This window comes from Leguminivora glycinivorella, chromosome Z (genome assembly GCF_023078275.1).
Source record: "Leguminivora glycinivorella isolate SPB_JAAS2020 chromosome Z, LegGlyc_1.1, whole genome shotgun sequence".
Taxonomy (NCBI): Eukaryota; Metazoa; Arthropoda; class Insecta; order Lepidoptera; family Tortricidae; genus Leguminivora; species Leguminivora glycinivorella.
In genome coordinates, this window is record NC_062998.1 from 32,949,548 (window position 1) to 32,961,661 (window position 12,114).

The 12,114-nt window shown below is 36.5% G+C and overlaps 1 protein-coding gene across 1 annotated transcript; it reads left to right on the plus strand.

The window, feature by feature from the left end:
- The first annotated feature begins 3,181 nt into the window (after positions 1-3,181).
- On the plus strand, positions 3,182-11,151 carry LOC125241800 (galactosylgalactosylxylosylprotein 3-beta-glucuronosyltransferase S-like). Its single transcript, XM_048150441.1, has 4 exons — positions 3,182-3,405; positions 5,779-6,036; positions 6,458-6,728; positions 9,723-11,151. The coding sequence occupies exons 1-4, from the start codon at positions 3,308-3,310 to the stop codon at positions 10,137-10,139; spliced, it is 1,044 nt and encodes a 347-aa protein (XP_048006398.1). The 5' UTR covers positions 3,182-3,307; the 3' UTR covers positions 10,140-11,151.
- The last annotated feature ends 963 nt before the right edge of the window (positions 11,152-12,114 follow it).

Genomic DNA, 12,114 nt, shown 5'->3' on the forward strand with positions numbered 1-12,114 from the left:
TGCAGAATTTCCGACCGACTGCTACATGGCTCAAAAACACTGTTTCTCTGTCAAGGTCATCTTGCGGAAACGGTAGTTGCATGCATGGTGGTTCTGTGCCGTCTGGCCACAGAATTATAATTAAACCAGAATGAGTAGTTAGGCCAAAAAGTGTGTCCACATGAGAGGTTAAAGTTGGGGCTGGTGTCCCTCTCGCACTTATTACCACTATCAAAATCATTTGAATGACGTCATCACTGTCATCATTTGGGGATACCAGTCAATATTCAAAGTTACTACCAAATCTACTAATACCCAATTAAAGGTTTTTAATAATTGCGCATTTTTTTGGTTTTATGGCTTCATAATAATGACTTGCCAATTCGTTACAAGATATTAATACCCTTGCCTCGATATAATACGAAAATAATTTAAGAAGTTTATAAACTTAGATATCATACAGGTAAAAATACTACTACTATAGTAATTTTTTAATACTGGTCACACGTGCGAGAGGGACACCAGCCCCAACTTTGACCCTCTCATGTGGCCACACTTTTGCTAGTCTGTCAAGAACGCCTTTATGCGCAGGTGATAAGGTTCAATTTAGTATGGCAAAAAAAGTGTGAGCTCAGTCCCTATTGTAGGTCGATGCGTCTGGCACAGGTTTAATATTATAAATACATCGACCTACAATAGGGACTGAGCTCACACTTTTTTTGCCATACTAAATTGAACCTTATCACCTGCGCATAAAGGCGTTCTTGACAGACTAGCAAAAGTGTGGCCACATGAGAGGGTCAAAGTTGGGGCTGGTGTCCCTCTCGCACGTGTGACCAGTATTAAAAAATTACTATAGTAGTAGTATTTTTACCTGTATGATAACTAAGTTTATAAACTTCTTAAATTATTTTCGTATTATATCGAGGCAAGGGTATTAATATCTTGTAACGAATTGGCAAGTCATTATTATGAAGCCATAAAACCAAAAAAATGCGCAATTATTAAAAACCTTTAATTGGGTATTAGTAGATTTGGTAGTAACTTTGAATATTGACTGGTATCCCCAAATGATGACAGTGATGACGTCATTCAAATGATTTTGATAGTGGTAATAAGTGCGAGAGGGACACCAGCCCCAACTTTAACCTCTCATGTGGACACACTTTTTGGACTAACTACTCATTCTGGTTTAATTATAATTCTGTGTATAAATAACCACTAAATAACTCTAGAGCCCTGGCAACACCGCTGCAATGTATGCTGCAATGATATGTGGCTTAAAGGTCTAGTTACCAGGCCATAAGACTTAAAAAAAATCTTGACATGATTGACACAAGATTGACATTGACATATTAAATGGCACTAAATGGTAATTGAATTTGACAGGCATGTTGACTGCATATCTTTTATATTATTGTATTAAATATATTAGATGGCACAGGTGATCATGTGGATGGTGATAAGCAATAATGTGTCAACCCACAAAAACTAAAAAAATGAGATTTAAATGCCATGTTAAAGCTGGATTTTTAAACTTCTATTTGCAAAAATGACCTTTTCATTTTGAAAATTTTCACTATCCCAAAAGTAAAAAAATAGGTTAACACAAATCCTTTATCGTGTGTTGCCTGTTTTGCATTAATGTGTCAAGAACCTTAACTTATTATAGTAATTGGCAGAAGACATATTTAAATTACAATAATGTGTTATGAGGGTTGACTCAACGATTTTTTTACACTTGACTCATTCTTGCAAAACGCAAAAAATGACATAGTTACCCACTATGAGACTTGAATGATTATTGCAAAATGATATTTTATTCGTTGTTTTATGCTACGACCCGTGTTATAAAACATAAGTCATTATTGTTAAATTATATTCGAGTCATAAATGGTTCGTTTTTGGTGTAAGTACCATGACACTATATTGTAAAATATAACTGTTCATATTAATTTATGTTTGAATAAGTTATGACTTAGTCCATTAGTATATTTTTGCACATGAATGGTAAATTCAGTACGAAATTGGACATTTTAAGTCATGAATATACATATTCGTTATTATAATTTGCAAACATTTTTTACAAGTACGTGTTTATATAAAAATCTAATATAAGCTACTATTTTTTTATAATTACTAATTACATTAAGACGTGTTAATGTATGCATAAAAATATTGTTTGATTTTTGAATACTTACTGAATGGTAGTTTATTATTTTGTTAAGGATATTTTATGTTTTGTTCTTGTACAAGTCATGAGTTATTCATAATTTAAATGACTTAGTCTATTTCTTAGCGTAAAAAAATATTTTGTTGTATATTTTAGATAAGTAGTTTACTTTTTAAAAAAGATGATTATTTGGTTTTTGTAACGATTTTTTGTTGAAAAAGCACAGATAATCTAAATATGTGTCTAGAAATGATCATTACTCTAATAGTTAATTTATAGTATTTTATTCAACAGGCGTTTAAAGGCGGTCAAGAAATATGAGTGGCGTACTTTCCACGAGTATTTTGGAGTCAGTTAAACACCATTGCATACAATACTTTTACAACGACCATGCACTTAGTTTTTAATAGTTTTTTTTTAATAATTCTCGCGAAATTCACACTGTTTCCTGTATTGCAAAGGTTTGCACTGTCAGCTCAGCTGCCCAAAGTTAATGCAATGCGTTGCCATGATTACAGAACCAAACAATGCGTTTTCAGTTTTTTCGATACACACAATCCTGTAAATGACGAATAACAGTTCGGGAGTAGAAAAATCATTAAAAGGTTTGATTAATAAATAATGTATTGATTCCTACATACCTAATAACATAAGTGACCATGACTGATATGTTACTTAACACTTATAAAGTTAAAAATATGCATAGGTAGAGTATTTTACAACAACAATTTATGTGCTTTAACATGTTTATTTAAGACTCATAGATATTTTTAAACAATTAGCAAAAGTGGGTTAAGTATCATAACACAGTCTTGAAAAAGTTTGACGTCGTCGAACAATTCGCAATAAAAGAAAAGGGCATTATTTCGTCAAATTGAAGTTTGTTTTGAAATTAAGCTACAATAATCACTACTACTGAACGTATTATAGCTGAAAAACACAACAATCTATATAAAAACAATTTTTTTAAAGAGAAACACAAAAAAATGAGAAAAAATCTTTAGACGCCATTTTCTCAAAATGGTTGGCGTGTGGGTTGACACATTGTTGCTTATCAGCATCCATGTAGTCTCTTTATATCTTTTTGTGATGATTATAATAGTTGTATTATGTCTGGATGCAGTTCACTGAGTCTTTGCCTTGAAAGCTCTTATAATGCAATCAGTAAAATTTCTCAAAAGATTCTTCATAATGGCTTTAACATTAACTGCAGTTTTTCTTTTTTTCTTCTGGAACAGTATGGGAATCCAGAGGTAAGTACTAATTGAATTTATTTGTACAAAATACAAGTTTAGTAGATGGGAGTGCAATACAGCACTATTACTTGTCGTAATAGCTGCATGTAGCTTTTTACTGGCTTTACGCCCTAAATAAAATTAGAAGGGACTACCAGGGAGGTGGGGATTTGTCTGGCCGCAGCAACAATGGGATGTAGACCTATCCCACGCTGCAGAAAAGCAATGGATGGCTATTGTACTTTTCTCAGCTTGAACATATTCTAGAATCCCTAAGTTCTGACTACACACATCATCTAATCATGGGGGATTTAAATACCGATCTTATGAAAGGCTCGACACACTCTCGTAAACTTAAGGCACTACTACAATTGGTCAGTTTTTCTCATTATCACTTCATCGCCAAATCTTGTCACCAAGCATGTCACCAAGTCAGTTCATGGCGCCAGGTTTCTCTCACTGTGACCTTATAATATGCATCCTACAAAATTAAGGCTCCTAAATGTAAGCCAGCTCTAATTCATGTATTGCTTCACCAAAATCAATACTGAGACTCTTTTAAAAGATGCCACTGCTATCAATTGATCTCCTGTGCTCTCCATTTCTTTAACTGATGAAGGTTTCTCTTTTTAATGATGTGATTTTGGGGCTTTTTGACACTCACTTCACTTTTCAGACTGGTAGAGTTAGGCGTCCTCCTACAGCTTTTTCACACTGGTAGAGTTAGGCGTCCTCCTGCCCCTTGGATCACTGAGGATGTCCAAATGGCAATGCAGAAGAGGAACAGAGCTTTCGGGCTCTATAAACGTGACCTCACAGAAGAAAAAGCCGTGACCTCAAAGAGGAGTGCTTTTAAAGCAGCTCGAAATTGTTGCAACAATAGTTACAGCGAAGCGACGATTTATTCACTGTAATGTTTCTTCTTCATCTATGGCCGACGTTTGAAAATTCCTGAGGTCCATCGGCCTGGGAAAGCCCTCCAACAGTTTTAATAGTAGCACATTCTTGCTGAACGACCTTAACGGGCATTTTTCCTCTGCTCCTTCTATTGATACCACTATCAAGGCCACTATTATTTCGAACATCTCTTCTTATCACTGACTCATTCTCTTTCAGATCTATTTTGACATAAAGGTCGTAAAGCCATCAAGTCGAAAGCCGTAGCTTGGGATGATGTCAGTCGTCACATGATCGTGTCTGTCCTTGACTGCGTGCTTCCTGTGATAACTGACATCATCAACTCCTCACTGGCCAAAGGTGAATTCCCGTCTCTCTGGCGTAAAGCATATGTGATACCATTGTAACTTTAGGCCTGGTTTTTGGGTTGTTCACAAAGAACTTTCGGTCTTCGTTTACTCGCATAACCTTTTATGCCGGTTTTCTCCCAAGCCATAGCACCAGCACTGCGCTTCTTAAGGTTACTGAGGATATCAGGCGGGGGAGTCAAATGGTCACGGTTCTTATATATAAAAAAATATATATATATATATTATCGGAGAAGTGTGACTGGCGCTATTTTAATTTAAGACATTGAATACCATCTTTTAATCATCAAATAACATAAAATAGATGATACATACATACATACATACATAACATACAATCACGCCTGTATCCCATAAAGGGGTAGGCAGAGCACATGAACAACTCAAGTTTCAGTGCCACTCTTGGCAAAAAGGGGTTGAAAATGAAATAAAACGAAATTCTGACATTGCAGTGACAGGTTGCCAACCTCTCGCCTACGCCACAATTTAACCCATATCCCACAGTAGAAAATAGATGATTTCTAACTAAATTTTTACTGTATGCATAGTACTTTAGGTAAAACATGTTTCGAATTACCGCTTTATGATCTTGATTTATCTGTTGCAACTTAACTTTTATAAAAGTACTAGCTTTTGTTCGCAGCTTTGCTCGCGTTAAATTCGAAAATTGTGTCGCTTAACTTCAAACCTGGGTAAATCCATTCTGCTTTAAGGTTGAATATTTAAAAAATATAATATGTTCTGAAAGATAATCAACATTATAGCAGAATGGATTTACCCAGTTTTGAAGTTAAGCGACACAATTGCGGAATAGGTACTCCATACAAACTTCCACCCGCCATTTTAGGGAATTGGGGTGTTAGAAAGAGACAAAAAGCCTATGTCACTCTCTATCCCTTCAACTTTTTCCACTTAAAAAATCTCGTCAATTCGTCGCTCCGTTCTGCCGTGAAAGACGGACAAACAAACAGACACACACACTTTCCCATTTATAATATTAGTATGGATGACACACTTACCCATATTGACCTTAATTATTTTCTCAACCTCCTTAGACTTTACCATTTACCATTCAATATTTTATTTATTATAATATGTTTCCTGTCATTAATCTTTATCTTTTCAGCTTGCAGAGCTTTGCGCCTGTAGCGATACCAGTAAAGAACAAAGTGTGCCAGGTTAAGTTTGACGATGAAAGAAATCAACAAGTTAGTAACAAAACAGATTTGAAAATGATTTATTTCGTGACGCCGACGTATCCGCGGCCGGAGCAGGTGCCCGAGCTGACTCGGCTCGCGCACACGCTCATGCACGTACCTCGTATACACTGGATTGTGGCTGACGACCAGCCCTTGTGCTCCGAACAAGTCGCAAATATCCTTAGGTAAGCCAGTTATTAAGACTCATTACATGACATTAATCTAGTCTTTAAAATGCCTAATAAATAGTTCATCAATAGGGATGACGACTACATAAAAACAATTGCATTCTGTTTAGTCCGTCAGTTAGATCGTCCAAAAATACTGAACACATATTTTTCGCTTTTTCTAATTAATGAAAAAATACAAAGATATAGAGCATCAAAGTTCCGGAGTGGGGGCTTGTGACAGTTGTGACGTCACTTCTAAGTAAAAATTGTACCTAGGCGTGACGTCACGCGAAACTTCAACGCACTGTACCGTCATCATTTTTCGTTTACGAGAAAATAGAAAAAATACGTGTCTAAAATTCTTTGATAATCTAACTGACGGACTAATTAGGGTTTTTTTAGTCGTTTCGCCTATTGCTCATTCTGTTACTTGCAGACGTTCTGGACTTCCATATACACACATATCCAGCCCCAAGCCATATACTTATAAAGTCGCTAACTTCCCACGAGGAGTGGCAAATCGTCGAGTGGCCCTCTCCTGGCTTCTGGCTAACGTAAATGAAGGTGTCCTTTACTTCGGCGATGACGATAACACTGTGGACCTGCAACTCTTTGACGAAATTAGAAATACTAAGAGAGTGTCTATGTTTCCCGTGGGCCTTATTGGAGGATACGGCGTGTCTGCACCTATTGTCAAAAATGGAAAGGTAGGTTTAACATGATAAAAATGTTTTGCAGTGAAATAAATATCAATCTCATGCGGAGACACAGATTATAATATGCTAAGTACCTAACTATCTTCTTGCTCCCGACATTATTTCTCCTCTGCAGGAGCGCACGCCTGAGTACTTTGAGTGACCCATACGTCTATAAACAAACACGAGGCGTGCCAGATTTGTCTATGACATGTGTACATTTTCCAGCCGCGTAGCGTCTGTGATTGCCGCCCGGGGCCGATCACCAATTTTGCCGATATGCCGCCCCTCTTATGATCAACATATCTAGATTATTTGGTCATTATAAGTGCGAGTTGTGCTATCGTTGTAAGGGCTCCGTACACCACAAGAAGGGCTTAAGCGCCTCGTTTTTTGAAGGCACTTAAATCATTTTTGAGAATAATTTAGGTAGATTTCAAGAGATTTGGTAACTCCTTTCAGCGGCAGAGAGTGAAATTTGAGTTTTCTTTCTTTTAAGTCCGACTTACGCTTGACTAGATTTATAATAGGCTTTCCTGTGTAATCCATAGATTGAAGGCTATCTCGTGTATTTTTTCTGTGAATTTTTTACCTATTTTCTTAAATTACTTGACTTATAATTATTTGAGAAAATATTTTTGAAATACTTATGATATGATAATAGAGTTTAAAAAACTTTAATTTTTAATTTTCATTTTTACCAACCAAAAGTGACCCCTACAATTAAATTTTCTTAATTTAAATTGCTTGTCCGTCTTTGGTCACAGGACATATGTGTGCCAAATTTCAAGTTAATCGGTTCAGTAGTTTTGGAGAAAATTGGCTGTGACAGACGGACAGACAGACGCACGAGTGATCCTATAGGGATCCGTTTTTCCTTTTTGAGGTAATCCAAACCAATAGCTTTTGTCTTTTGTTCCTACTAAAGAAGACGGTCAACCAAATCTTGTACTAAAAAAACGGCAAATTTAAAAATAGACGGCTCAGCGGCTAGTTAATTTCTTGAAACGAGTGCCTTCCTAAACCTTGGCGTTGGCGGAATCATCGACGAACCATATTCTAACACTTCAAAAAAATATTGAAAATATAGGGGCGAAGGTTAAATTCTCATATAAAATTTAAATTTCGCGCCTTTTTAGGGTTCCTTACCAAAAAGGTACAAATAAAAGGCCCTTATATGGTGCGACTCTGTCCGTCTGTCTGTCTGTCTGTCACACTATTTAATATCTCGAGAACTACTTATGCTATCGCTTTGAAATATGCAATACTTATGAACATCGTTAATCTCTACAAATTGAAAGTATATATTTTGAAATGTATTAATATTAATTACAGAAAATGGCCAAAATAAAAGGGGGGAAAACTATAAATTTCAAATTTACTCGGGCAAGTGGGGTATCGTTAGAGAAAACTCAAACTATACATATCAAAACTATTTTTTTCATAATTTTTTTGTTGTGGAAAAAAATGTTTTTGAAAAAAAAAAAGAACTTTTTTTTACTTTATAAAAAATCCTTCCAGATTTACATTTTCAATTTGAACACTCTTGCGGGTGTTTATTGTACCTGTATTTTTTACAGAATAAAAATGAAAGTTTTTGCTTTCAAAGAGAGGAAACATGGTTAAAATCGGTTCACACAATAAACAATTATCCCATAAAAATCATCCTCCATACTAGCTCGCACACATTAGTTTACTTAATTTGCCGAAAGATATCGCTGTACGTTGAACGCTCATTTCCTACATCGCATTTATCCTGATATAATGAGGTCGCTTCAGGAGCGTCCTTACATGTCGTAAACTATTGAAGTTGAGTTGTGATTTTCTTTGGACGTTGTCTAACAATAAAATTGTATATTCAAATATTACTTATGTGGGAATTGAGTCTGGAGGGATTTAGTCAAGTTTGTAGAGTTATATGAATAACATTTGATGATTCAACTATTGAAAGTTTGTACGGAACCCTCGGCGGGCGAGTCCGACTCGCACTTTGCCGATTTTTTCAGTGCTAAAATTTGGTTGACCGTCTAATATTACTCGGTGGCCTTACAATACAATACAATACAAATACTCTTTATTGCACACCTCAATACACGAAACAACATAGCAAGTATAAACCGGCGTATAAGTGGTAGAAAAGGACAAACGAACTTTATCGCTAAAGAGCGATCTCTTCCAGACAACCTAAAGCCTTAGCACAAAGCTAAAGTATTATTGTTTACTTACGCACATAACATACGAGAAATATTTCAAACTTGGAACAAAACTATTTAACATTCAATTCAAATTCAAAAATACTTAAAATAGACACTTACCCAATTTGACAATAAGTGAATTGAATATCAATCCACAAATCAAATGTAATATTTTCCTATTATAATTAAACTTAGCACTAAGAAAAGTAATTGCAGTTTTTAAAATCGAAACTTCGGAACAAAATGACGAATTTTGTTTGCTCAACTCAAGTATTCATCTGTCGTAAGTACAAAAATGTAAAACTCCATTCATTACAAAGTAAGGCTTAACAGTATGACGATAAGGTGTTTCATCGTGTAATATAGCTGCCGCTTAAGCTCTTTCGCCATAGTTTTTCGAACATTCGCCTATAGTTCGTGGAAGCTCGGCGGCTGCTCGGCAGCGCGCGGCCGCTCGCGCCCCCGCCCCGCGCTCGCAGCCGTGGTGCATTCGGCGCCAGCACAAAACAGAGAATTGGCGCGTTTCTCAGCGCGATTTGAAAAATGTTGGTCTCATAATTAACAATTTTATTTATTAGGTTCCGTAACAAAAAGGTACAAAGGAACACTTATGGTGCGACTCTGTCTCTATGTATGTTATAATTTTTAATTCCCGATTTTGCCGCCCCCTGATCATGTGCCGCCCGGGGCCATGGCCCCCCCCCCCCCCCCTCGCTACGCCACTGATATGTATATCATATTAATGCTTTTATACCTGAACACACTTTCCATTTAAACAAAAAATATAAATAAGTAATTGCGTTGCTTACAGGTGGTGGGGTTCTTTGACTCGTGGCCGGCTGCGCGTAGGTTCCCAGTCGACATGGCGGGGTTCGCCGTCAGCATAGAATTTCTGAAGCCGTCCGCTACTATGCCATATATCGCAGGACATGAAGAAGACATGTTCCTTATTAGCTTAGGAATAAAGTTGGAGGACATAGAACCATTAGCTGAGAACTGCTCCAAGGTGCTCGTGTGGCACACCAAAACGCTGAAATACCCCAAACCTACTCTAAAGATAAATATTAAGCAATATGATAAAGAACTCACACCAAAGTACGAAAGTTTTGTGAATTTGCTCAAGGAAATATCTAGACAGGGAATGGCTGTTTTAGATGCCAAAACTGGAACAAAAACTTTAGTGATACGCGATAGGAAAACGTACGAAACGTTAGTTGGCCTTCATTAATATACGTAAGTAGTAGTTTAATTTAACTATGGTGATCATTAGATTATATAGTTTTAAAGCATACTTTAAAGATCTGCCTCGTGGGATTGTTTGTGACAAATAAGTAATTATGGCAGTACATATTACATTATACACATTATTATTAAATAATAATAGCAGAAAATGTCCTAACCTTTCCTTATACAATTCTCATATAATGTATTTCAGGCGTATAATTGTTTGGGTTCCAGACATTCCCACGAGATACTCTTAATGTTTAATTGAATTTAATCAAATGAGCCGTGCACTTGGATAAATTAATCATACATAGTTCCTTTAACTAAAGCGCTGTGACTAACTTTTAATGTATAATACTTAACCCTTTAATGCATGACCTTGACAAAGATTTATTCATATTTGAATTTTGACATGCTGTCAATAGAGTCAAAAATACATGGTGCATATATACATCACTATGCATTTAAGGGTTAAAGCAGTACTGCCTTGCCACACGTAACATAACTATACTAAACTTAATATGTTTGGTGAAACATTTCGGATGAATACGAGGATGACTTCGAATTTCTCATGTCTCTCATACTGTGTGGTGGGGCAGAATGGCTTAAAGAAAATTTCTTCAAAATATTACGAGTCATGAATATTCGAATTCGGACCATCGTTAGATAGAAGTGTGAAAATGCAAAGCAATATTTGGGGCCTTTTTAGAGTTTTAGAACTTATTTGTTAATATAGCGGGTCTGTATTTTGTGACTAGGAAGAAAATAATTAGCCTTAATCATGAAATCATGATGGTCAGAAAAATATTAGGGGAAAAAGAAGATATCAGGATCATTTTTCTCTTGACGTTAAAGTACACAAATAAAATGCCGGCAATAAATAAAAATTGAGCTACAACTCGTGTTCAGCAAATGATTCACAAACGGTCAACGTGAATAACCAATATTGATCTGCATTTCTGCTAAGTTATTGGCTTAATAAAATAGTTGATCTGCAAAATAATTATTTGGTTAGCAACATTTAAGAATTGGTCGGCAGAAAACAGATCGTTAAGCAGTTTAATTATGAGGTCTGTATATTAAAGGAACGATCATCTGATAAAATAAGTTGGGTTACGTTTAATTTGAAAACTCGGCAAAATGGCAGGCGTAGCGAAATTAGCCCACGTGACACGATCAGCCAATCGTGTGCGCGCATTCGCTCATTCTGCTAGAACTCATTAATGGTCGATTGCGGTCGGTCTAGAACGCAAAATGACCACTTTTTATATAGGTAGGTTAGATGCGTTAGGTATCTTCAAATGGCCGAAGTCCAAACTGCACGGAATAGGAGCCCCGCTGAAGCGGGGCTTCGTCGATATCGCTTTAAAGTTAAGATATAAAACGGAAAAAATATTGTAGGCATTTTTCGTGCTAGACCGTTTGCGAGATTGCGACGTAGACTAATAGCGATATAGGTAAAGTAGTACACTAGTAATTTTGCGTTCTAGCTAGACCATCCGATATCTACCCATATGCAGCGCAACGTGTGGTAAGATAAGGAAATAATTCGACCAAAATTCTGCTAATTTGCTGATCAAAACATTTTTGGTTTAGTACAAATTTCGTAACCGGCTACAAACCGGGAATCTTGATTCCCATTTTGTAGCCGGTTACGTATTGGGCCAGAGTAGTATCGTTTGGTAACTAAGTTTTGTAACTCGCTACAGATTGATGGGAATCAAGATTCCCGGTTTGTAGCCGGTTACGTATTGGGCCCGCGTGGTACCATTAGGTAATTAAGTTTTGTAACTGGCTACAGAACGGGAATACAAAATTCCCTGTTTGTAGCTGGTTACGTATTGGACCCGAGTTACTGATCGGAATTTCTACCAAATCGAAGCTAGGACGGTATAGGTACATACGGACAGACGGACAGAGCGAAACTATAAGGGTTCCTAGTCAACCTGGTTGACTATGGAACCCTAAAAAATTAGTCA